The sequence below is a fragment of the Tamandua tetradactyla genome, chromosome 6 (assembly GCF_023851605.1).
Source record: "Tamandua tetradactyla isolate mTamTet1 chromosome 6, mTamTet1.pri, whole genome shotgun sequence".
Classification (NCBI taxonomy): Eukaryota; Metazoa; Chordata; class Mammalia; order Pilosa; family Myrmecophagidae; genus Tamandua; species Tamandua tetradactyla.
In genome coordinates this window covers 37,271,694-37,299,333 of record NC_135332.1, presented here as the reverse complement: position 1 = coordinate 37,299,333, position 27,640 = coordinate 37,271,694, and the positions used below count along the sequence as shown (strand labels likewise).

At 39.8% G+C, this 27,640-nt stretch overlaps 1 protein-coding gene across 5 annotated transcripts in view; it reads right to left on the bottom strand.

Annotated features, from left to right (window-relative positions):
* Positions 1 to 27,640, bottom strand: part of ANKFN1 (ankyrin repeat and fibronectin type III domain containing 1) — a 436,237-nt gene that overhangs the window by 203,083 nt on the left and 205,514 nt on the right. For 2 of the 5 annotated variants that reach the window (XM_077164848.1, XM_077164849.1), the window contains exon 3: positions 2,736 to 2,877. The exons of the other annotated variants lie outside the window; for them this stretch is intronic. In XM_077164848.1, the coding sequence (XP_077020963.1) occupies positions 2,736 to 2,749 (14 nt within the window). In that variant the 5' untranslated portion in view covers positions 2,750 to 2,877. The remainder of the gene's footprint in view (positions 1 to 2,735; positions 2,878 to 27,640) is intronic. 5 annotated transcript variants of the gene reach the window in all.

Here is a 27,640-nt window from a genome sequence, read left to right as displayed (position 1 = left end):
AGGTGAGAGTTGGATATTAGGAGGCATTTTGCAGTGACTAATGAGATTGGTGACCATCTAATAAGCTGGACTGTGAATAGAAAATCTAATCCTTTTGCTTTGAATTGCTGAGATATCATCTTTATTTCAAGTTACGGAGAGGCTTAACTTTCCGCTGAACCCTTGGAATGTTTAGTTTGATGTCTCCTCAAGTAGCATAGGTGGTGAGGAGGGAAAGTTCTGGATTTAGCTGCAGTGCAAATGCACCAATGAATATAATTCCATTTTTCTAAAAAACGAAGTTAAAAATTGCTACATCAAGATGTTTATAAATCTGTTCTAAAAAGGTTACCATTTGTATGTAGTTCTTATATCAGTATTTCCTTGGGCTTTTGTGGCTTTTAAGAACCCTTTCAACTCTATTGTCTTGTAGTTATTTTTATACACACAACATCCCTATTTCATAGATGGAGAACATGAGTTACAGAGAGGCAGAGCGATTTCCTCGAGAACTGCTTAAGTTTCTGCTTAAATTACTGGGTCAAAGGTGAACTTGGTGCTATAACTCTAGAGAATTTATGGTACCTGCTCGAAATCCTTGTTTGAACAAGAGAGTTGAAGAAAGAGTGAAGAGAAAGAGATTGAAAGACAGGAGAAAGGGAAGAAGGGAGGAGGGAGGGAAGTGAGAAAAGGAGAGAGGGATTGGAGAGGGAATGAAAAGGGAGAAATAAGAAAAGGTGGGCTAGGAAGTGAAAATAAGATGCTAAGCCATTGAAGGGAAAGATGCCATGGGCCGGGAGTTTGGGTCCCAGCCCCACAATTACTCAGCCCCAGGATTTAACCTGCCTAGTCCCATCTGTAAAATGGGACTACCTCCATCTGCCTTGCCTCTTTACAGGGTTTATTAGACCACAGGAGACCATGTATATGAAAGAGCGTTGAAGAATACAAAGTGCTGTTCAGCTCTGAGGTAGCACTATTGCAGAAACAGGCAGTTACTCTATATTAGGGAATTCAGGGTTTGGCTACCCTGGAGGTTCCCTTAAGATGTTTGAACTCCCCGTTGCTATTGAGTGGAGAGTGCCACACGTTACAAACGGGCCAATGTGGGCTGAGTTTATAAACAGTGAGGATTCCAAAGCAATTCCGAAGGGGGGAGGGTGAGCTGCCCTGAAGCGTGGGCTCTAGGCGCCAGGAGAAATGGAGCTGTCTCCCTGCTTTTTGAAGCCAAGACATCAACACTTAATGCAACCACAGGGCAAGTTTGATCAGGAACCAGCAAAGCAGAGAAAGAACTCAACTGAGATGCCCTGCCTTGTGGGCAGGCTTCCTGCTGACTTGAATGAGAACTTTACAGAGGTAAGGAGCTGAGGATGGGTTGTAAATTTTAAGCATCCCTGGCGCTTTCTCGTGGGCTTTCTGCTGTCTTTTTGGCCATGGAAGCAAAACTCACAACCAGGCCCAAGTGATGGGGCGCAAGAAATAGGAAAAGTATTTCTGAACTCTAACAAAATGGCCTTTTCTCAGGGTCTACCAGGCAATTTCTAGGACTCTAACATGAGACCTCTGCCTCTCCCCTCCAGCATACCATGATTTTTAGCTCTTAAAAGCACTGGTCAATTCGGCCCCTTCACTTGCCTCTCATGAAGGACAAATAATCAGATTGCCTTTGCCAGTAGAACACTTTTTTGAAACCAAGAGGGAGAAATGGAGGGCTCTTCAATGACTCCAGGCTCACCTTCACAGGAACTGATACTATACAAAGTTACATTTAAATGGCACCTGAGGGGGTCTTGCCAGAAGCCTCTCAATTGTGTCACCCTTGTGCTTTGCCCAGACATCAAAGGTTGGCCAAGGGAAAGATCATTCACAGACCCCCAGTTCCTGCTCCCCATCACAAAGTGAGCTGCCATATAGCCAAGAGCCAGCACATCCAGTCTTTGGGGATGAAAATTTAAATTACTAGCCTGCATCCCATTCAATATTGTTTGCTTAGAAAGGCTTGAGAATTGATTGCCCTTTGCAAGGGTTCTCCTTCAAACAGCAATAAAATAGTATGACATTTTGCTATTAAGAAAGATCTAAGTTGACCTGCAAGCCTTTTCCAAAGGCTCTCTCTCTCTCTCACACTCTCTCTCTCCTTATCTACACAGAGCAGCAACCCTGTTCATCACTGCCTGGGTTAGCATTTACCTCTTGAAGTTCTTCCTAAGGAAAGCTGGCTCTAAATATGTTATGTCACCTGATAGATCACACGTCATTATTAATATTAACTTATTTGCTACTGTGTGGGTGCCAAGATGTGTTAGGCACTGTCCTAGACACTTGACAAATACCATTTCATTCTATGGTAAGAGTTAGATACAGAAGGTGGGTTTTATTACTTACATTCCAGGGATGAGAAAACTGAAACCCAGATTGTTTAAGTGCTTGTCCCAAAGCCACAAAGCAGTAGAAGCAGGATTCGAACCTAGGCTTATCTAATGGTGGAACAGTCACCCGATCTGGGTGGGAGTCTAATGTTATTTATCCTTGAAGTTGCATGTGACTTCCCCTATCAGTGTAGTACCCTGGAAGGGATGTGATGTGGCTGGAATGTTGCATGAGGTTAGGTTGTAGAAAGGGTACAGCTTCTGCCTGGCTCTCTCTCGGGATGCTGATCCTGTGAGACCAGCTACCAGCTTGTGAGGAAGCCTTGGTCACCCAGAGAGGCTGTGTGTGGCTGTTCCAGGTAACACACCCTGCTAGGCCCTCACCTGACAGGTAGCATCAACCTCCAGACCTGTGAGTGACTGAACCTTCAGATAATTCTCTTCAAGCTTTGAATCTCCAACTGAGGCTCCAGACATCATGGAGCAGAGACAAGATGTCCCCACTATGCCCAGTCTGATCCTGAAACTGTGAAAGATAATAAAATAGTTATGATGTTTTAAGCCACTAAGCTTATAGTAATAGATACCTACTTTATTATTATTATTTTTTTAAAAGATACCCACTTTAGAAAACATTAAAACAAATGCATTCTGTCAGATGAACTTTCCATTCTGGAAGCTCAGTATGATGCTGGGAGGCAGGAGAGGTTGAATCCGAGTTAAGAGCCCGAAAAAGATGGATCTGGTGTTGGGTGAACACTCAACTGCAGGTTGCAAAAAGATCTCCAGCCAGCAGGTAGAGTAGGGTATCAGATAGGGTGATTGTCCACACTGAGATGTTTTTGAGAGTGAACGGGTTGTGTCACTCTAAGAGTCATACTGGGACAACAGACGTAGATGGTGATGTTCTGGATAAACTGGGGATTTATTGACACTGGAAGGTTAGTAACAGGTGCTGAAGGTTGACAGGCTGGCTGACTACAGTAGGGGAAAATCTAAGGTTACTGTTTGTAGCAATTCCTAAGCTACATGGGTTGGGGGTACAGAGACAGGATTCCAGTCCTGGTGTGGGGAGAGGGAGGCCTGATTTTAATAACAGAAAAGTTAAAAAGGAAAATTCATCAGTATTATACTGCTCCAATTCTGAGCCTCTCTTAATCAGAGGACAAATTTCAACTACCCATTTTGTTGTGAGAAGATCCTTAACTAGAAGTCAAATAAAGATGGAGAGAGGCATGAAGAAGCCATCGGAAGTGTGTGTGTGTGTGTGTGTGTGTGTGTAGGGAGAAGAGGCAGGGAGAAAAGAAAAGGGATAGAAGGACTTTTTGAAGGGGAATGTTTTGTGGGACGAGCCTGTGCTAGGTCTCTGGCAGCTCTTTCCTATCAGAAAATAGTGTGGTTCTTACATAGTCCCAGAATATGTAGAATCTTGAATTGTGATTCTTATTTTACATAGTCAATTCCAGATAATTTCTGACAATTGAAGACAATTATTTTTCCTCTGGGAAGTTGAAGAGGATTTGCCTGACTCTTCCCTGATCACATTCTGCTTGTGTTCAATGGATTAAATTAAATCAATCCTGGGGGCTACTTGGGAGTTCCCGGTTTGCTTCCAATCCTCTTGCATATCTATTTATTGACATTTCTAACCCCTGTTCTTATACCAGATTTAGACTTTTCACATGAGTGGAATTTTGAGCTATTGCATAGAAGAATGACTTTCAAACCACTTTGACCACAGCTTGCATTAAGAAACATTTTTTTAACACACACATCATATATATATAACTGAAACAAACATTTCAAAAGGTATCATTTATTCTCATAGAGCAGTCTGCTCTGTGTTCTAAAGGCTTCCATTCCACTCTATTCTGAGCTGTGCTCTCCTATATGGGCCTATATTAAGTGTAATTCAATCAAGATAATTGGAAGTCATTAACCCTGATTGTATATATTTTAGATGTAAGAAGGTAACTGTTTGTTTATTTGTGAAAGAAATGACCAGACTGAAAGACCTTATGAATATTTTGAAATTGTCCCTTCAAAGACAACTTTAAAAGGAGAGTTATAACTGGGAATTTTATAATACGTTTTTTGGTGATCTGGGAATGGAACTTATTAATATTTTCACTCCAGTGCTGGACTTTCACAAGTCATTTCCAACAGGTTTTTGAGCATGTTGTATATGTCAAAGTAGAAATGTCTGTAGTGGAATTTAAGCAATCTCTTTTGATGTGTATGTGTGTGTGTCCTTCTCTCATACATGCAAACACACGTACATTTACACTAACATGCACACACACACACACACACACACACACAGATGTGCACATACCACATATGCAAATGCACACATACACAAATACCAGGGTATAAAGCAGTTAATTCCCCAATCATCTGTGTCTTAAAGTCCATTGCTGGCTGAAGAAACACGGAAACCATAAGCCTAGTCACATTAACGTGCCATTGGTCTTTTAATAGCTATAAGTAATATCAGATTACTTCCTGTTTTGAAAGGGGTTGGTTGTGGTGGTTACAATGAATGAGATCTGGCTGATTAATGACAGGAAATAGTCCTCTGAAGGAAGAAAATTCCATACAAGAAGAAAGAGGAAAAAGAAGCTCATTTTCAACCTAGGTGTCAGGTCCTTCTTGGGCCTAATGGACCTGCTGGGCCTTGGCATTTGTTATTTCATTTAGTCATTAAAATGGCACTGTGAGGTCAGCATTCATTCATTCAGCCTGGAAAACACATGTGGCAAACACCGTGGTTTAGGTACTGGGATTAACAGTGAGCAATACCCTCGAGGAGCTTACACTCTGCAAATAGATATACACATATACTTGAGTTAAGTGCTTTGCAGCAGAGGCTTCTTGGGTTATGTACAAGACCATATTATAAGTCGACCTGAACCTAGCCTGACAGAATGATCTGGGGAGTGGGAGGAGTGCAGGAGGACTCTCTAGGGGAAGCATTCGGCTTGGCAGCACCCCTCTGCCATGCTGAAGCTCTGGGAGAAGGCCAGTGTCATTGCAGCAGGCCTTTCAAGTGCTGCAATTTTGGCCTGATAAGTCCTTCATACCCAGAGCTGGGTGTGGCTATAAAGAAGTGGCAAAAGAGGGTTTTTCAGGGGGTGCAAGGGTAATTCAGTGGTAGAATTGTAGCCTGCCATGCAGGAGACCCAGGTTCAATTCCCAGTCCTTGCACTTCCCAAAAAACAAAGCAAAACAAACAAACAAAAATTTAACAAATGGTGCTGCACTAACAGGCTGCTCACATGGAAAAGAATGAAATGTGACCCTGCCATACAGCATACAAAAAAAAAAAAAGAGAGAGATTTCCTCCTGAGTATCTGTACTTGTGGCTCAGAGGGAACACTGCTGTTGTATGAGCTAATGCTGTTCCTGGGCTTTATGGAGCGCGTGTGTGTGTGTGTGTGTGTGTGTAGAAGGTGCTATACTCATGGAGGGTGTCTTAACTGAGATTTTGTTGTATCAATATATTTAAAATAGTTTTCACTCTTTTGGCTTCATGCATATATTTTCATTTTGAGCTGTGGTTATTTTAGAATTTGGCCTACAGAATGTGATTTCTAGTGTCACATGGCTTAAACTTCTATGTCTTTCTGCCTTAATTCAAAGGTACTCCACTTGAAAATTATCACCAATCACAATACTTAAGTGAATTTGTAAACTCTTTGTCAAGACTCAAGGTTCTATATATTTATGCATAGACCACACTCAGTACTATACCTTTTTTCTTTCTTTAAAAATTGCTAGCTGGAGAGGTTAGAAGGCACCGCATTTATTTTATTTTATTTTATTTTATTTTTTGAGCATGGGCAGGCACTGGGAATCAAACCTGGGTCTCCGGCACAACAGGCAAGAACTCTGCCACTGTGCCACCGTCGCACCACCCTGCATTTATTTTTAAGTTATAAAACAAATTTATTTTATTGGATCCAATCATGTCAAATGTCAGATAAGAACTGGATACTCAGTGCCATATGGTTATTTGGCATCAGTTCAATACTCTATCTCAAACTCATCTTTTCCCTCAAACACTGAAAAAAAAAATTAAAACAGTTTCTAATACTTGCATGACAGTTTATAGTTCAAAAAGTTTTTTCTTTTAATTTTAATATTTGAAATTTAATGTACATACAGATATAGGTCTATAGCCTGATGACTTTTAACAATTTTTCTTGAAAAATGTATACATCCCTGTAACCCATACCCTAATCAAGATGGAACTGTCTAGCATCCCAGAAAGTTCCTGTCTTTTGCATCCCTCCCTACACAAAGGCAACCTCTGTTCTTATTTCCATCGTTACATAAATGGATTCATACTGTGTGTATTCTTTTGTGCCTGGCTTCTTTTTCTCAAAATGTTTTTGAGATTAATCCATGCTGTTTTCTGTATTAGGAGTTTTTGTCATGTTATTTTTGCTGAGTATGAATATACCACAATTTGTTTACCTCTGTAGTACGTGTTGATGGACATTTGGGTTGTTTCCAGTTTTGGGCTATTATGAATAAGGCTCCTATGAACATTTATGTATAAATTTTTGTGTGGACATGTGTTTTGTTTCACTTAGGGAAATAGTTGTGGAATTGCAGGGTTATCTGGTAGGGTGTGTTCAACTTTGTAATCAATTGCCAGTTTTCCAGTGTCATTATACCATTTTACGCTCCTGTGAGCAAAGCATGTAGATTCCAATTGTTCTGAATCCTTATTGACATTTGGTTTTTCCGTCTTTTAAAATTTTAGCCATTTTAATGTGTGTGAAGAGTGTTTCATTATGATTTCAATTTTCATTTCTTTGATGTTAATGAGCATATTTAAAGTGCCTATTGATGAGTTTTGTATCTTTTGCAAAGTAGCTCCAGCCCCATTCAATAAAAAGATGTTCTTTCCTGACAGAATAGCTTTGGCACCTTTGTTGAAAGTCATTCAACCATAAGTAAGGGGTAAATGTTGGAGAATCTGTTCTGTTCCATTGTTCTATTTGTCTCTCCATACACTAATACTATATCTGGATTACTGTAGCATGATAATCTTGAGGCCTCCAACTTTGTTCTTATATTGCAAGTTTGTTTTGGACATTCTAGCATCTTTACATTTCCCTATATATTTTAAAATCAGCTTGTTATCATCAACCAAAACTCCCACTGGGATTTTGATCAGGATTGCATTGAAGCTATCGATAAGTCTTTAATAACTTTGTACCTTATAATAGAGATGAACAAACTGAAGCTCAGACAGCCATGGTATTTAGGCTAGTAGAGCTAGGCAAGCCTTGGATAAATTGTAGTTTTCTATAGTGATTCCCTAACAATGTTGCACCCTGGAGTCACCTGGAGATCTTCATACAAAAATGATACTGGCTTCCACCCTGAGACAGTCTCATTTAATTGTCCTGGCATGCAAACAAGGCATCAGGATTTTTAAAAGTTCCTCCAGTGATTCTAAAATGCAGCAAACTTGGGGAACAACTGGTGTAGTGTTCAATTTTATAGATGCAGAAATTGTGGCCAAGAAATTATACATGAGTTGCTTAATTTTATAAAACTCACAGGTTTACTCTAAAACTACTAGTTTTTATAAATGTTGTATGTTGGTTCTATACAATTCATGTAAACATTAAAAAACAACCAATGCAGCTCCCAAGCAAAACTAAATAGCAGTCACTTTCTTGCAGACAGAGCATGTTATCTAGTTCTTTGTGTGCTCCTGAACAAAGTTCTAAATATCAATTTCCTTAGGGAAGAAACAAAGAGAAGGAACAGAGGGAGGGGAAAGACAGGAAAAAAAAAACACAGACTTTAGGAGAAAGTGTGTTATCCTGTCCCTGGAAGCCAAGTCAACAGCTGTCTTTGTGCTATCCGTTTTCAGGTTATAAAAAGAAAAGCTTATTTGAAGACACACTGTGAAGACTAAAGTTGTCGGCTTCTTGGATAATAACACAATATCTGATAATATTACTAATTTCTATATTAGTAATTTCTACTTTAATTTCATTTAAAGAAAATAACTTGTAAACATCACATGAAAAAGAACACTGCTCAGCATGCACATTTGTTTTCTCTCTATGGGATTCAACTTTCTTCTGCTTGGAAAATGGAAATGACAGGACAATAGGTAGAAAAACTTACGTTATACAATCTTCACTTCGTTACATTGAGTATATAGGAATTTGCAATGTTTTCATCCAGCAAAGGATCTTTTAAGCTGCTTGAAGGCAGAAACCACTGGTATATTCTCATTAGCACAGTGCCTGGCAAGTAGAAGGCTGTCAATGGGTGTTAAATTGACCTTTCCTACTAAAGATGAAAAACAGGGCAGTATTGAATAGTCTCTAGCAAAAGTCCTACTGTTTTAACTTTAAGAACCAGAGAATCCATTTCAAAATTTTTAAAAATCCATGCTAAGCTCCATGGTGAACAGCTTTCAAAATAAATGCCATAGTTTTACTATTTTGCTCATTTCAAGACAATTCAAGACAAAAGGAAACCATTCTAATGAATCTGTTGTGTTAGGATGCAAGGCTTTGACAATTTACTCTATTTTGTGTTTTGGTGTAAGACATCAGTGGCCTTGCAAGCTGTCTATTGGCGTCAGTTTTCAGGATTACTGGGGCCAATAAGTGACCCATTTTATAGAATCAGTTATCAAAAATCCTGGTAATGTGCCAGAAGCATATTCAGAAGCAGTCTGCATATTCCTAAAGCAATAGTATTTTTTATAAACTGGAGCTGTATGTGGGGTCTGCCGTCAAAACTGTCCTTTTGGGACTGGGTCAAATGAAAAAAGGGGAGGCTTGAGACCAGGGCCCTCCTAAAGTTTACTTTTGAGACAGTAGAGAAAATCAAATGAGACTACAGACAGACAGTTCTTTCTGTTATTTTTTTTTATCTCCCGGATTAGAGGAGAAAATCATGAAGAAATAAACATGTACTTAATACCTAATTTGGAGATTTGGGAAAACTTAGATCCAAGAGAGTGACTGAGAGAGGGGGTGAGGGAAGGAGATGAGGACCAATTCCTTGAGAATTAACTTGGCAGAACCTGAATTGTAATCCCCTGTGGGGCAAATCTTTAAGAATGCCAGAGAGCTTGGCAAAGAAGCATAAAGCTTCAATGTGAGACATAAGCTGCTGCTTTGATCATTCTGAAATTGCTGTGGATGGGTAATTCAAAGGGGCTTTTATCAGGAATTGATTTTAAAAAGTTATTGATTGATAATAAAGAACCAGTTTATCTCTTTACATTTGCTTGACATATGCCTGCTTTCTTAAGGGAGCAAGAGTTTTTCAAATCACCCTTATCAGATATGCTGAGGTACAGAGTGGGTATCATCTGCTGCTCTCATTTGCAGTCACATAACGAAAAGGTCATCAGTGGGGATGCCGCTGACAGTGACCCTTTGTATCAGAAACACTGTGGATCATGCGACTCAATATTTTCTCACGTAAAAATTTACCTGCACTGTAACTTTACCTGCACTGTAAAACTTCAGGGCTTTGATCAAATCACTCTGTTGATTTACTTGGATGTACCCTTTGGGCTAAAAGTTTGATTCTCTGGCAGACCAGAATTTTTGAGCTGAAGGTCTGAATGTTGTAGACTCTGTTGTAAGCTGTGCAGGCTTTGGAGTTAGCCCTCTTTGCATTTGATTATGGTCCTGTTACTTATTCTTTGAACTTGAATGTCATCCTCTGTCAAGTGTAAAATGGAGATATGAATGCTTACTTTGCCGGGTTACTGTAAGGACCACTTGTGAAAATGAACACATGGCACTCACACAGTGCCTGGCACACAGGAGGTACTCGATACATGAAAACTGCTATCATTATCCTTTTCATTATCATTATTATTTTACTCCCACCGGGTAACTCTGTAGGATAAGAAATGTTCTCAAATAAAAACAGAGAACTTAAAAGATTAATGTCTTGCAAGTCGAAATTGTAGAGATTACTTATACTTCTCATTCCAAAGTTTGCCTAGGAGTGCTGAGTTATGACTCCAGGATGAGATGAAAGTCAATTTTATTAATGTTGAATCAATGTGTATGACTGAAAAATTAGTGAAAATATGAATTTTTTATTCTTTGGGACATAAAACCCTGGAACTGACTCCTGAATTTAAATTTGTTCCTAGAGAAATTCAAGAAGAGAACCAACAGTTGTTCAAAAATGAATTTTTAAACAAAAACTGGACATGGCAAATAGCCACCAGTTGGTGGACTTTCCCTTGCATGGCACTGAATGGCCTGAATGACCCCTGTATTCTATGTTGTTTCCAAAGGTGGGATTTTCAGTTGGTGGGATAACCCACAAACAATACTAACATGGTGCACAGAGCGCCTTTTCCTCGAAAAGCCTCCATTTCCTCAAATAAACCTCAAAACTGACCTTGCCATAATTCCAGGAAAATGGAGTGAAGCCAGGGCGCTCTGTTAGTGAACAACATCTCATCTGAAGCATTTAAATACAGCCTCAGACCAGCCACAATATTCAGTGCACAGGGAAGGACACGGAGGGGGATGGGGTGGGGGGAGGGAGAGGAGCTATTGACAAATATAGGTAATGAAAATGAAAAGCTAATGGAAAGGGGAATAAGAATAAATTCCCTTTCCTAACATACTCTCTTTTGTTATCAACAGAGATTTCAATTTGAAGTAGGAATTAGAGCTTCTGCCAGGATGGAATGACTTCTCTTTACTGTGTCTCACTTACAAACTACTTTAGGTTTTAGATTGGAAATTGTAAACGAACATTTCCTGAGAAAGGGTGTGGAATGGTGGTTATAGCACAAGAGAAGGTGTCGATGAGTGTAATATCCACTGGGGCTCACCAAAGCTTATGCCCTTTCATGCTGAATAATGTCCAGTTACCATTGGGTACTAATGAGGAAGAACACAGGGCCATCAACAGATTTCATGCATTATTTCACTTGATTCTCACAACCACCTTAAAAAATAGGGACTATTATTTACTCTGCTTTACAGATGGGAAACTAAAGTTGAGCAAACTTAAGTTATATCCTCAAGCCATGTTTTTCAAAGATGAGTTCTGAACACAGGCCTGTCTGTCCTCCAAATGTGACATTCTTAACCAGGAGTCCACTTCACCTGAAGCCAGAATGAGTCGGGGCCTCCTCCCCTGGGTGGATGGGGGGGCTCTGAAAGGACACAACCATGTGGAGGCCCAGAGCTGAGGATAAATCTAGACAAACGGTCAGCACAGAAGGGACTAGAATGAAATGACTGAAAGATCAGAGCTTTGGGGGCTTAGTCAAACTCTGCAGTGTTTCTGCGAGGGTCAGACAGAAGATCGCATTTGGATCTGCTCTCTGCCACTTCATGGCTGTGTGGTTTTCAATCGGTTAAATAAGCCTTCTGTGCCTCAGTTTCTTATCTGTAAAAATGTGATTAATAAGAGTCACTGCTGGTAATGGAGTTCCCTTTGCAGCTCTGCATACATTGACTCTTCTTCTCTTGGTCTCAGGGGCCAAATTTCCTTTGTGGTTCTGCCCTTTGCTCTATTCCCAGTTTGCGGGCCTTGGGGTGCCATCGTATGTGACTGGGATCTAGCAATAGGAGCATCCTAATACCCTGGCCATAGAAACTGACCCGGTGAGAGTTAGGGAGTCGCAATGAGACTTTGGCCCAGGCTCTTGGGCAAACAAGTGGAGTCTGAGAAGGAAGCAAACATAGAGGAAGCTTGAGTCCATAAACAGAGAGAAATGGAGCCGTAATTGTCACTTAAGGCTCTGAATCAAGATGTACCTGCAGCCAAACTTATATAGCCCTTTTCAATTAAACTAGTTGCTTACTTGGAGTAATGCAACAGAAAATATCCTAACTGGACTATATACTTGTTGTAGGGATAAAAGATTATTCTGTACATAAACACAAAGTTTCTGACACACATGAAGTGTTCAATAATAGTAACTATTTTTATTTTCTTCAGAATCTAAGCCTATACATTGGCACCCTAGCTATGTTTGTACTTGCAGTCTTTTCCTTTATTTCCTTTTTGATCATCTTTAGTTTTAGTAATATTGTTTTTCAACAATCTAATGTTACAGCTAATAATCATGAAAAAAATTCAGGCTAACAAGTAGCCACATATTAAATAAAAATGAGATTAACTGCCTGATTAGAGTTCATAATTGTATTCTTGAAATTGATTTGGCAGTATTATCAAAATCCTTTAAAATATTCATAGTTTTTGATCCATCAATCCATTTTGGATACTCTATCTTAAGAAAACTACATAAAATTCACATATTATTTATAATAGTGAAAAATTGGAAGAAGGGAAAAACCTAGTATTGAACAACAGGACTATGGCTAAGAAAATTGAGTAGTCATAAAACAGAGTATTGTGTATCCATTAAATAAAGATATTTAGAGAGAGTTGTTTATAACAAGCAAAAAGAATATGCTATGTAATGTTAGGTGAGAAAAGGACACTCAAATGTATACATTTTGTATATTTAGCCATGTAAAATACTTTTATGTATAATGTATCATATATACTTAAAGAGGAAAAACATCAAAGTATTATTAGTCAGAGAGGCTTGGAGGCCCAGACATGTACAATGTGTTCTGTAGAATTTAGAATTCACTGTCTTTTGTGTCAAGATGTCTTGGGCTGTTAAGGTGACTTAACAGCCATATTGAGAAAAAAATATGTGGGTTCTTGATCTAGGGGCCCAATTTGGGCATCTCTCAGTTTTCCCTGGCAAAGATTTGAAGGGTAATTAGTATCCCTGCTCATGATATTTTATAAGCCCTTCCATCTCCCTTCTTCAGCTGCTAGTTGAAATTATAAGTGTTGGATTGGTGAGCTGAGGAATTCCCAAGGTCATACCAGTCTGGGGAAATTGTCCTCATATTGTGACAAATCATATTTCTCTTGTTCATCATCAGAATTTCTGCAACTCTATTCTCCCCACTAACCAGAGCTACCATTTCTTGAGTCCCCATTTTATATTAGATCCAATGTTTGATACACTATAACATTTTATATAACACTCTATGAGTTAGACATTATTTTTACCAGTTTACAAAAGTGGAAATGGGCTCAGGGAAGGTAAATGACTTGCCCAAAGGCACACAGTCCAGGACCAGATGTTTTAAAGCAATGGATTGATGCCACCTTATCCAGAGCAGAGGTGGGACTCTTTCCTGAGTCTTCTTATTCCTACTCTTCAGAGACTGGTAGACATTTCATTCAACAAGCAAATATTTATTGAGCTACTACCCTATTTCAGACACTGTTTTAGGTACTGATAAGAAAGAATGACCCCTGACCTGAAAGCTACAATCTGGTAGGGGTTAAAAGAAATAATTATATAAACAGAGACATTCTTAATTAAGATGATTTCAGATCGTGGTAAGGGCTAAGAAGGAAATTAAACATAAAACACCAAGTGAGGTGAAGTGCTATCTTAACTGGAATGATGATGAAAGATGTTTCTGAATGAAGAAATGAATGATGAGATGGAGCTAGCCACATGACTGAGGCAAGAACATTCAAAGCTAGGAGCACAGCAAATGCCAAGACACAGATGTTGAGGCAAGCCTGTCATGTTCAAACCAGATGAGCAGTAGGGGATGAGGTGGTAGAGGGAGGCAAAGCTCAGTCAAGTTGGATTATTTGGCCATGATAAAGAATATGCATTTTATTAAAAATGCTCCAAGAACCTACTGAGAGTTTCTAAGCCAGGTAGGGGCAAGAACTCATTTCTGTTTTAAATAATTTCTCTGGCTCCTGCCAAAATGGAGTCTGAGCTAGTGGGTGTCAGGAGTGGAAAGACATACCAATTAGGACTCTGTTCCAGGACTCCAGGTAAGGGATGGTGGTGGCTAGGGCCATTTGCCTGTGAGCAGGGCTGTCTTGCACTGGGCTGACTGTGTCCTTTTGAGCCAACAGCTCCACAGCTTTTTTCCCTTTCCTGTGGTTTCTGGAGGCTGGGCAGGAACAAAGAAAACCCTCTAACTCAAGTCTGTGTCCTTGTCTGCTTCTCATGCGTCCTCATAGTAGGCTGCATGGGCCTGGCCTTGGGCAAACTGGCCCGGTTCAATCTTCTTTGTGTTTCCCTAGTATTGCCCCATTGCCATAGAGCCCACAGACCAGAGTTGTCCCACTTGGTCTCGAAGCAGACTGGGGCCCTCATGTCCTCTAACTTCTTTAGGTGCCTTACTTTGTTTACATGTGCTCAACTCAAGCATGGGCATACAGGTAAAAAAGCTTTCAATGGCTAATTAAATGGAAAAAAAAAAAGATGCCAAAAGCTTTTTGGACACCAGATAGCTCTTCCAAAACAGAGCTTGATGAGTTAAGTGTAAATGAATCAGAAACATGTGGATTGAGTTTCTCTTTGCAGGCACTTGGGTTTAAATATGAAAGGCAGAGGTGAGGGAAATGGCTAGGTTTTGCAAAAACCTGAAAGTGAACTCCACAGGATGGAGGGACCCAAACATTGTGAGATTTCCCTCTGCCCTAATTTCTTTCATCCCCAGACCATGAGAGCTGCTTGATAGATGTGGCATTTTCCTTTCAGACATTGTGCTCCTGGTATTCCTTGTCTCTTTGCCAAAGGCCTTATTATAATGTGGGTTAAAAACTATTCTTCACCAAAGCCATTTTGACTTAACATACTAAGAAGTTCACAGACTTTGTTCTCATGTGATCAGTAGCTTTTGATGGCAGGAGCTGAATCTGTCTTTTAGGCTTGCTACTTCCGTATATAGGTGAGGGGGGCCTTATCTGGATTCTATGCAGGAACTCACACCAGCTGGTAACCTAAGCAAGTTAGCAGTTATAATAGCTCAATCTCAGCTTTCTCATCTGTAAAATGGGGACAATTCCTTTCTTCTCTGCTTCATAGAGTGAGAAGGTCTACATAAATTTCAGAGTAAATACAAATGAAATGACTGATTACACTGAATATAACAGAAAGGTTATGAATGGCTTTAAAATTGTACATTCAACTTACATGGAAGTGAAATGTGGTAGAGGAAGCAGGGGTGAATTTTGTGTTCTCCTCTTATTTTTTTATGTTGAGGGAGGGTTAGGATGTAAACTAAGTTGGAATTAGTAAATCACAGAAGAGTATTAAAATAGCATCTCTTCTTGTCCATATTACATAGCTGTCCATGACTTAGAGCCCTAGAATTTAGAGCATGGAGGACAGCTTCTTAATTAAAGGAATCTGAGGCCCAGAAGGGTCAAATTGACTAACCTAAGGTCACATAAACTACATCACTAAAAGTTTTACCATATCTGAGTTAGTTCTTTAAAATAAATAAATAAAGTAAATAGCCAGGAGCTGTCTGGAACAACTTTTGGGGGGACACCTGTGACCGGACACACATTGTACACCAGTCTGGAATGGGTGGAAGGGCCAAGATCTCAGCAGGGAACTGTAAGTAAAGCCACCAAACTATGGAGCCTGGCACCCCTCCCCTGCTGGCATGGCAGGCTGTTAAAAACAATTCCCCATGGGAAAAAATAAGCATTCTCTAGCAGGAGCAAGGGAAGGTAGTGCAACCAAGTTCTAAACGTGATTTTGGTCTGCTGCATACAAACTCCAAGCACAGATAAACCCAGAGAAAGCAGGGAAGTAACCTTGAGGTCTCTCCCAGCAGAGAGGAAAAGGGGCTGATGAAGAAAAAAAAAGGCTTTTGGAGTCAGCTGAGTTCAGATTCCCAGAAAGGGGCTGTGTCCCAAAAAGAGAGGCTTGTAGAGCCAGGTACCCAGGTACCAACTCCAGCTCCTGACTAGTGAACCTTGGGGTCTGGGGACAGGCTCTGAAAAGGGATTTACTTTTAATTTTTTTCCTCTCTCTTTTTTTCTTTTTCTTTTTCCTTGTTAAAAGTATTCTAAGTAGCTCATTAGAGAAAGCCTCAGGCATTTCAAATGTCAGCTCTGACCCAGGTAAGGGTGGAATTAAGATAGGTCTGAGAGACAAAGTAATAAATCAAGAAAAGCAGATAATTCCCTTCAAGTGGCAGTCCTCCTTCAGAGAATCATAAATAGATTAAGCTTGCTTTCCACCTCAGCCTCTGTCTCAATCACACCCCTGGCTGGCTGAGAAAGGCTCCACAAAACATCATGCCACGAAGAGCTGTGGGCTGACAAGTGCCTGCTGGGCAGAATAGGAAAAGCTCAGAGTCTAGAGGCTCTGCAGGAAAGTCAGATAACCTGCTGGGTCTCATCCTCAGAGAAACTTGATATTGATTACACCTGTCTCCTGAGACCTGACCCTGCATTATCTGGGAAAATCTGATTTGGGTTGATCTTATCTGATTGATCTTAACCTTCCTCAAAGAAAGGTTCCATATAGACAGGGCAAGTACCAGCAAAACAGGAGCTGAAAACTTCTGATCAGTTAAACAAAAGCTATGTTAGAAGTCTCGAATAAGTTGAACTGAATGCTAAAGAACAGATAGAGAACAAAGCCACTCAGAAGGAAAACCCTAGCTGAAAGAGTGAAAATGACCTCCAGAATAAACTAATCGGAAATCCGATTTTGGGTTTAGCACCCAAAATTAAGAGTCATACTAAGAAAAATGAAGATATGGCCCAGTCATAGGAGCAAACTAACACTTTAAACAACATACAAGAGTTGAAGCAACTAATTAAAGATGTTCAAACAAGCATGCTAAATCAATTAAAAATCAAATCATTGAGTCAAGGGAAGATATGGCAAAAGAGATGAAGGGTATAAAGAAGACATTGGGTGACCATAAATAAGAACTCAAAAGCTTGAAAAAGCAAATGATAGAACTTATGGGAATGAAAGAAACAATAGAAGAGATGAAAAACACAATGAAGATTTACAACAGCAGATTTGAAGAGGCAGAAAAAATGATCAGTGAGCTAGAGGACAGGACATCTGATATCCTACACACAAAAGAACAGATAGGGAAAAGAATGGAAAAATATGAGCAGAGTCTCAGGGAAGTGAATGACAACATGAAGCGTATGAATATATGTGTTATGGATGTCCCAGAAGAAGAAGAGTCAGGGAAAGGGGCAGAAAGAATAATGGAGAAAATAATTGCTGAAAAATTCCCATCTCTTATGAAAGACATAAATTACAGATCCAAGAAGCACAACATACCTCAAACAGAATAGACCCAAATAATGGACTTACTCCAAGACACTTACTAATCAGATGGTCAAATGCCAAAGACAAAAGAGAATTCTGAAAGCAGCAAGAGAAAAGTGATATATCATGTACATGGGAAGTTCAATAAAAGTATATGTGGATTGCTCAGCAGAAACCATGGAGGTGAGAAGGTAGTGGTATGATCTATTTAAGGTACTGAAAGAGAAAAACTGCCAGCCAAGAATTCCATATCCTACAAAACTGTCCTTTCAAAAAGAGGGAGAGTTCAAAATAGTTTCAGACAAACAGACACTGAGAGAATTTGTGAACAAGAGATCTACTCTACAAGAAATATTACAGGGAGCACTACAGGCAGATAGGAAAAGACAGGAGAAAGAGGTCTGGAGAAGAGTGTAGAAATGAAGACTATCAGTAAGGGTAAAAAGAGAGAAAAAATAATATATGATATTTCAGAAAAAAGCCATGATGCATGCAACAACATGGATGAAACTTGAGGACATTATGTTGAGGGAAATTAGCCAGAAACAGAAGGACAAACACTGTGTGGTCTTACTAATAAGAAATAACAACAATGAGTGAACTTTGAGAATTAAAGTTGAGAATGCAGGTTATCAGGAGATAAAAAGAGGACAGAGATTGAGCATTTGATGCTGAAGGAGGACATAATTCCCTTCCCCCTACATAGGACATGACTCTCAGGGGTGTAAGTCTCCCTGGCAACGTGGGACATGACTCCTAGGGATGAGCCTGAACCTGGCATCATGGGATTGAGAAAGACTTCTTGACCAAAAGGGGGGAGGGAAATGAAACAAAATAAAGTTTCAGTGACTGAAACATTTCAAGAGTTGAAAGGTCATTTGGGAGGTTATTCTTATGCATTATATGGATATGCTTTTTTAGTTTTTAGCATATTAGAATAGCTGGAAGGAGGGCGGGCCATGGTGGCTTACCAGGCAGAGTTCTCACCTGCCATGCCAGAGACCTGGGTTCGGTTCCTGGTGCCTGCCCGTGCAAAAAAAAAAGAATAGCTGGAAAGAAATACCTGAAATTGTTGAACAGTAATATTGTAGCCTTGATTCTTGAAGATGATTTTATAACTATATAGCTTTTATGATGTGACCATATGACTGTGAAAACCTTGTGACTGACACTCCCTTTATCCTGTATATGGACAGATGAGTATAAAAATAAAGACTAAAAATAAATAAATAGTAGGGAGCGATAGAGGGTATGGGATGTTTTGGGTGTTCTTTTTTACTTTTATTTTCATTTTTTATTGTTTTTGGTGTAATGAAAATGTTCAAAATTCAATGATAATGAATGCACAAATACACGATGATACTGTGAACCACTGATAGTTTATTTTGGATGATTATATAGTATATGAAAATATCTCAATAAAATTGAATTAAAAAAAGTTTTACCATGCCTATGGTTGAGAGAATAGGTCCATTCTTAGAGTGGGAGTGTGACAAGGAATAGGTTTCAATTTTTTGTAAAACTTTTTTCTAAGCATCTTGTATTTTTAATTGTTTTCTATCCCCAGGTCTTACCACAATGTCTGGTATGCAATGGATATTAAATTTTGCAGAATGATTGAATAAATGAAGAATACTTGATGGGAGAGGAAGGGATAGAAAATAAAAAGAAATTATGATTCATGTCCTGGAGGAGCTTGCAGAGTCACTGTGGAGACAAGATGTATATGAAAAATCTTGAGAGCAAATAAGTAAGAGCAAGATGCTGTAATGTAAATGACTGATGCTAAATAAAATGAAATAAGGCTATTTATTTTCTTAAGGGATACAGACTTTTAAAGGAAACGGAATAATTCATGCCTCCAGAACAAACCACACATACATTGGTATCCATGCAGCAACATAAGTTTTCTCTTGTCATTGCAGAGACAGAGTAAGGTGGGCCTATGACTCAAGCTAGGCCAATCACTTTACAGTAACACCGTGATTTCAGCTGTAAGGATGGGCATCTGACCTTGCAAACAGGGCCAGCCAGAGCCCTTCCATTTTAATTGTTTTAAGAACAACAGAAGAAAGAAAAAGACTCCTTTCCTTTTGGATTGCCAGTCTGAAGGATCCAGATTTTGAGTAGACAGTGGCCTTCTTTGCCAACATGTAGAGATATACTAAGAATGACATGAATGGCAGTTGGAAGTGGGACCAAGAGAAGAAGAAAGGAGCAAATATAATGATTTAAGTTCACATTGATCTTCCAATTACATGAGCCAATTAATCATTTTTCTCCAGAAAGCTTTCTGTCATTTTTATTCAAAGGACTCAAAATACAATTTTCTAATGAGTTTGATCTGTTAGAATAGGGTGGGGGGAGCTCTGTGAGTTGAAGAGAATGAATGAATTATTTGCAGAAGCCATTAATGGAAGATCTTGTACATCTGGCAAAGGAGTTTAGGTTTAAAGTGCTGAGTCATGAAGGACAATGGCCAGTTACCTCTGCTGTTATCTGGGAAGCAAGAAAGGAACACCACTCCATCTCCTCATTCACTCGGTATCACCTTTACTTGCTTGCCCCCGTACGGAAAGAACCACTACTAGAATCCATTATTTAGATTATGTCAGAAGTTCTCCAAGTGTGTTCATTGGAACCCTAACTCCTCTGACTGCCACATGGAAAGGGATTGTGTGATCAAATACATTTATTTTCTTTACTTTAAGACTACACTTTAGATTAAACTCCTAATGTTCTCCAAGAATCTCCAGGAGGCAATTGGAGTCTATAACATCTCCTAAACTTCATTCAAAGAAGTTATATCACTCTACAATCATCTTCAAGAATCAAGGCTACTTGAATACACCTCAGCAGTTTCAGGCACTTCCCTCCAGCCATGCCAATGAACCATAAACTAAAAACGGATATCTATATAATGCTTAAGAATAACCTCCAGGATAACTCCTCGACTCTGTTTGAAATCTCTCAGCCACTGAAACTTTATTTTGTCTCATTCCTCTCTTCCTCCTTTTGGGGGTCCAGAAGTCTTTCTCGATTCCTTGATACTGGGTCCAGGCTCATCCCAGGACAAAGAACTTTGTTTTGTTTTGCTTTGTTTGGAGGAGGCCCTCATGAGAATGTCCTTTGATGGACCTATGGTTTCCCCCAGAAGACACCTCCAAAGTAGCATATTACCTGGGGAAAGGAACATATTATTTTAACCTCTCTTCTTTTCTCAAAGTATTGGAGAAACAGAAGTGAGAAGAGTGTGGAAGCATGAGTAAGAGACAAAGAATGAGTATTGAAAAGAGAAGTGTCAGACCTGTTCCTAAACATAGGATAAGGGCACAATGACAGCTTAGTGAAAGACTTCTTGGTGACCAAGGCAGAAAGGAAAGGAGATTGTTATGAGTACCTTTCCTGAATTAAGAATCACTTCTCTAACACACTGAATTTCGTAGCTCTTATTACCTACTAAAAATAAGCAAAATAGCTCATTAGAAGAGATAAAGAGTTTTTTTTCTCTTTCTAGCCTAAGCCCTATGGAATAAAAAAAAATCACATTTAATGTCTCAGTAAGAGACGCTGAATAACAAAATGGATGGTCTTCAATAGCAAATTTACAAAGATGCAGAAACATTCTTCATATGGCTGTTTCATCTATTGACACTTAACAAATATGAAGGACATATAATAACCACAGCTCTTTGAAGGAATATCTACAATGAGCTAAGGTCATGCATCCTGATCCTTTGCTTATGTGATCTTGACTCATAAAGAGATGGATAGTGCCTAGAGACTCTGGGAGGGACAGCTAACAAGTTAACCCAGTAGAAACCTCTAATGTGCACAGGATAGGTTATCACCTTAGTTAACTGTTACTAGAGAAAGCTGAGAATAGAGTCCTCAGCACAAAGTATGTAGGAGAAGGTCATTTTGAAGGTAGGGGAGGAGGCAGTAGGGGAAGGGAGGAAAAGAGAAGATCAGATGGAAGGATTATTGTGAAAGCAGTATAAAGACTCATGATGATTCACCAAAGATGCATCTTGGAGGTCATAGAACTAGATACAAATGTAGGTTACTTTGCATACAGAATCCTGCATGTGGCATTGAGGCTATGATGGTCTTATCTGGCTCCCAAACTCCTGAGCCACAGACTAAAATTCTGACTTTATTAAACATTGCACCATTTGCTCAAATCCTGAGTTTCTTCTCAGAATACATAAAAATCTTTGGTTCTCATAAGTCCTATGAGTGAAAGTTAATATTTATTTTTCAATAGTATTAAACCAGCATGGGTATGGAGATATGGCACTGAGAAAGAGGCAATAGAAATTGTTCAGGTGAGTGTGATTCCATGGGGATATCATAGAAAACCAATAAAAAGTATGTGATGATAGGACCAGAGCTTGAGGGTTAGGGAGAAGATTTCAGGGAGGGTAATGCTGTTCACTCTAAACAAAACCAAACAACAAAACCCCCACAAGGGCTTTGAGAGGAGAAGGAGGAAGCTACTAGTAGGTTTAACGGGTCCTGAACAAGAGGAACTACAGAAGATAGAATATGAATCTTGGAAGGCAATTCTAGTTAACTACCTATTGTAGTCACTTGCGGAAGATAAAACTGGAGTCCAAGTAGTCTGCCATTTTTTCTAAAGTCAGATTGTATCAGAGGTGAGACTAGAATCTAAATCTCTAGACTCCCTCTTCAATGCTCTATACCAAAGGGATGCAAGTGTGAAAGAGTTGTCTTGCTATCCTGAGAACTGGATTGAGTGTGAGGGGCTGGATATGTTTGGAAAACTTCCCCAAATCAAAAGAAAAAGAGGGGACAAGATGGTAAATAGATTCTGCAAACTTTTTGAAGTTCACTTCCTGTGTCTTAATGAGCTCCTGTAAACCAGAACTGCTAGAAAGTACCAACATTTCTCAAAGTTTGGGATGTCTAAGAGGCAGAAAAGGCCTACAATGTACAAAAATAGCCCCTGGCCAGGCCAGGGAAAGATACAGCCAGTGGGTCTGCCTGTGCCGATTTCAGGAAAAGGGCAATGATGTTGATGGGATTCTTCACCAGAGGGAAAGAGCCAGTATTTTGAATAAGTGACACAGCTCAGCTCCTTTACAGAGAAAACCAATATGCTGTAGTCACTTGACCTCACTCTGTGGCTTTCTCATCATTTTTTTGACCCATATATCCCAACTCTCTCACCGAGGAGATGCTCTTTTTCCAAACAGCCTCAGTTTCTATTGCTATAATTCGTGGACTGCTCCTACTGGAACCTGGGTTCTTATCACCATCTTTAGTGAAACTCCAGTAGTCTGTTCCTAGAGGAGAAAAAGGTCTGGGGCTTCCCTCAACCTCTCTCGCCTTGATCTGTACAAAATGGATTGTCACACGATGGCAGCCCTGGAGGTCATATGTTCTTGGTCGGTTGGCGCCGCAGAGGGGTCTTTAAGTCTAGAATGGTTGGAACCCCCTTTGGGGTGCAGGTGAAGTTACAACAGCAGGTATCAGAGGGTACAAACGAGAACGGTGTCAAGACAAGGTTCAAGTAGACAGCTGGATGCTTGGAAGGACAAGCCTGAAGAACTCAGACTTTTCTCTCCCCTCTGTTTTTTTTTTTTTCTTTTCTTTTCTTTCCTCCTTTCTTCTTCTTGTTCCCCTAAACAGAAGATTAAGTTTGCTGTGTACATGAGCTGATGAAACGAATGCACATAATGCTTTGAATAGGACCTCAGTCAGACCCACAGGAGAGCTACAAATTGCTTCTGGAGACACCAGTCTCCCTTTACAGAAAGTTAGCATAAAGCCCACATATCTTCTTTCTATAAGGTACTAACTTGTAAATTAACCTTTAATGGTGTATAAATGATGTTCTGAAAGAACTGCTTATGCAGCTATATTTATGATCTAGAAAATTGCAAATATTTACAAGATTATAGGTGTTAATGGTCTGTCAAAAATGTTTGTATATTGTACATACATTAAACCCTGGTTTCAGACCACCCTGGTATAAAAGACCACCACTCTCCAGTCCCATATAGTGTTTCACTTTGATTCCATATATGCCAATCCCTATAATTAGCCTGTTCCCTAATATAGATCAAGTCCACTTTATAGGGAATTCTCCTGATAGTTTTCATTTGGTTTAAATCCAGTACCCAGGCCGCCTGTGTAAACTGTTTGCTAAACGGTCCTGGATGACCATCGATCTTATGTCAGCTCTTCCGAGGTTCCTGGGCGATGGCCTGTGAACATGCCTGTCTTGTTTCTGAGTGGGCCCCACTATCCTGCCTAAGGGGCCCGCGTCTTACTGCTTTCCTGAAAGTAAAATTACTTATACATATACGTGTGCTCCCAGTGGTTCGACCTTTCTGCTGATGTGCGGTCATTTGGGCACTAAGTATACGGAAGCCACAGACGTCACTCATTTAAAGAGCTGCTTTTATTACGGCAGCCTCTTAACTCTGGGGCTGGACACCAGAAAAGCACATTGAACAGAAAATCTCCTTTCTCTTCTCATTACTAACCCCGTTGTGGTTCATTTTTTCTTACTATCTTGCTGTGTTACTGTTACAGGAGGGGGCATGGCAGGCAGAAAGTATAAAAGGTCACAGAGTGTTTTGAAATGGTTCTTCCATCCTAGTTTATTATCTCATTTGCACATTTTCATTAATGTCAAACTGTTTCCATGGCTGTCTCAAGATGATCAGTCTCCCGAGGCATTTGCCAGAGCTCTGTCTGCCTTACAGGAATTTATAGAGCAAGCTTATTTTCAGATGTTATAAAGGATCTGGCTTCCCACCTACTCTGATAAAACCATACAGGATTATGTCTGTTGAGGTTCCAATGTGAAAAGATTAACTTCTAAAATTTTATATAGATCTTCAAACAATCGGTCCTCCCCACTCCACTCCCCCACCCCACTCTCAAAAACAGAGCAGGGAAATAATAAAATCAATTTTTCCCTTAAGCTCTTAACAAGCCCTTAAACATACACACTTAATTTTCTTGAAAATAAAATATGTGTTTGGGTGGCTGTGAGGGAATGAAACTACTGAAGCTTCGGCAGAGTCTTAAATGGAATAGACCCGATGCTCTCAGGTTGGAAATGAAGAGCAGAGTGCATCCAAGGGGAAGGGCACAGCTGGGGCGGGCTGGGGTCTCGCTAGGGAATCACTGTGGGAGGGCAAGGGAGAGAATGGACCCACCCGACCTCTTCAACCTCTGCATCCTTTCTTGACAGGATTCACAGACCTACCATGTGTTTCAACCTGCCTAGCATTTGGGAAAGGTTTGTTCAAGTGACATTAGAGCTTTGGAGTGCTTGGCCCTAGATTGTCCCTCTGGAGTTAGTCTGGAAATCTCTCCATCTTGAAAAGCCTCTTTCAGATTCATTAGGCTAATGATTCCTCATCTGGCCCCTTGGGGACCCTGGTAGACAGAAATGGGCTGAGTTATTCTCAACATGTCAGAAATACTCTCTTATCCATAGAACTAAGGGGGTTCAGACTGCAAGGGAGAATTGCATGTATTTTCTTTCTTTTAGCTTATATCCTTTCAATTCAAGGGGTTGATTTATGTTGGTTTTCTTGCAATGACAATTTTTGATTAATAGCACTGAGGGGGAATTATTTCTCAACACTGCATCTCGTTTTATAGACAATCTCACTCAAAATATGGCATCTAGGAGGAGAGGAAGATCAAGAGATCCGTGGAGGTAAAAAGTGGGGAGCCACTGTTTAGGGGCTGGGACACTGTGAAGGGAATGAAGCCCTGAGTCACCGCTGGTTTTATCCAGGTGTCAAATGGGAAAATGGAAATACCAACGCAAGATGCAGATTGCAGTAGTAGGGGGGCAGAGGTATATGGGAACACTGTTTTCTATATGGTTTTTCTGTAAACCTACAACTTCTCTAATTCAAATATTTTTAAATAAAAAAACTTTTTTAAAGATGCAGATTGCATTTTGGGACAGATCCCAATCTCTGCCTTTTGTGTTTACCTAGGAAAACAAATGACTAGAAAGCCTAATATGTCATATTTGCTTGCTCTCAGGAGAGAGGAATAAGTTAGGCTTCTGTCTTTCGTTTCTGCACAAAATTTATTTTTTTGTGTGCAGAAAAAGCTTATCTTAAAATTAAGAAGTGACCCAGGCCCCAGGTGGGTGAGACTCTCTAGAACATTACAGCTGTTCTTTCAAGGGAGGAACCTGGAAAAGTCCCACAAGCAGCCCTGCTTCTTCCACCCCTCCGGGTGAGGCTGGCACTATTTGGGAAGGATTCATCAATTGTTTCAAACTATTTTTTGAACATTATGGGTTTGGCAAAACCCCAGACATACTTTACCAAGTGCTTTTTCCCTTCATTTTTTAATCCCATGTGTATTTCAAATGCAATCCGTATGTTACTGATTCATTTATACTTAACTCACCAGAAACGTTGGTTGGGATAAATTATTCAATGCCCAAGGAGAAGTATGGTCCCCTTTTAAAAAAAGATGTTAGGAACCTTTTTCTTGTTCCACCCACAGTTGCCAAATGCAGTTCAATGTGAATCACTATCCCCGCCCCAGTTTTTAAAATACCATTAGAAAAGTCAACTCCAAGGAGCATTAAATTGGGGGCAATTCTTCATTCCATTCTCCCGCATCTAAACATCCTTGTGTATTTTATGGGAATTCTAATTCATAGGCTTCTGATTCATTTGCACTTAAATCATTCAAAATGTTGTTTTGAACAAGTCATTTGGTGCACAGAAATGAGTGTGAGCCTTCTTTTATTCTTATTTCTTCAAGCTCTTTTCTGCAAAACAGGAAATCATACTGGCAAAGTCGAATATCAAAATGTTTAAATTTGTTAGAATTCTTAGGCCATCGTGGTTCAGATAAATCTATTTGGGCTATCTTCACATGAAAGCCAGTGCACAGCTCTGCTCGAATGGCAGATGTATACTCCTGATTGCATGTAATCAGCCAAATTGCATCTGCAGTTACTTCCTGTAAGTAATTTGAATGGAGTGCATGTTCATGTGAGTGTGTCGTGGGGAGTAATAACAAATCTTTTAAACCCTAAGTATACCTGGTAGGAATACTGAAAAAGATGTTGCACACTGAAAAACAGATGAGAGGATCTACTTGAAACTGCTTATGTATTTGCCACAAGCACCAATGGGAAACTCATGGGATGTAGTCTTCTTTAACTGGTATTAGTCAAAGACCAGTCAAGGGCATTGAACCAGTGTTCCCAGTCCTATCCTTTCTGGTCATAGATGCCACAGACTTCACTCTCTTTTTTGTCTTTTTTCCTCTCCCTTTCATAAATCCCACCTAGCTCACAGTATAAACTATATCGGCAGTGCCTCCCTACCCCAACCCTTTCATTTTTCAGAGGAGGAAGCAGAAACCCAAGAGTTAGGGACAAAACAGGGACTAGGACTTAGAAAATTTGATTCCTAAAGTCAGGCACTTTCTCCACTCTTCCCTAATAGTTGTTACCAAAAATTGAATGTCTATATATAGATTTGGCACATCACATACGTTAATCTCTTCTAATCCTTGAAATAGCCTTGATGCAATAGATGATTGCTCTCATTTTCCAGATGAGGAAATGGTGATTTTAAGCAACGCCACCAAGATTATAAATAGAAGAGGCAGGATGTGCTCTCACATGGGTCTCAGGTCAAAGCAGTGCACTGCAGTGCTTAAAAATGAGGACTGTGCAGTGTGTTTGCATACTGGCTCTACACTTAACAGCTGGCGATTTTAGGCCTGTTATGTAACCTTCCTGTGTCTTTCTCTTTCAAAAACATACATAATACTAGTGCTTATACCATAGAGCTTTTGTGAAGATTACACGAGATACTGAGATACTCCATATAACAATGTCTATAGTAAGCACTCAGCAACAATAGTTAATATCCCTTCTATTACTCTTTACAGGTGTTCTATATCTACTTTGGAAAATTCATCAGTGGAAAGGAACATCCCTAACTTTTGATGAAAAAAAAAAAAAAAAAAGAGGCCAGTAGTAGCTGCTGTAGGCCAGATAACTGGTGTGTTTTCTAAAAGTCCTTCTCTCTATCAGCCCCTTAATCCAAATTCTGCCCAGTGGTGGGTGGACTGCATGTGTACATAGCTTTGCTGTAAAAAGCCTAGGGTGTCAATACCCTCCTGA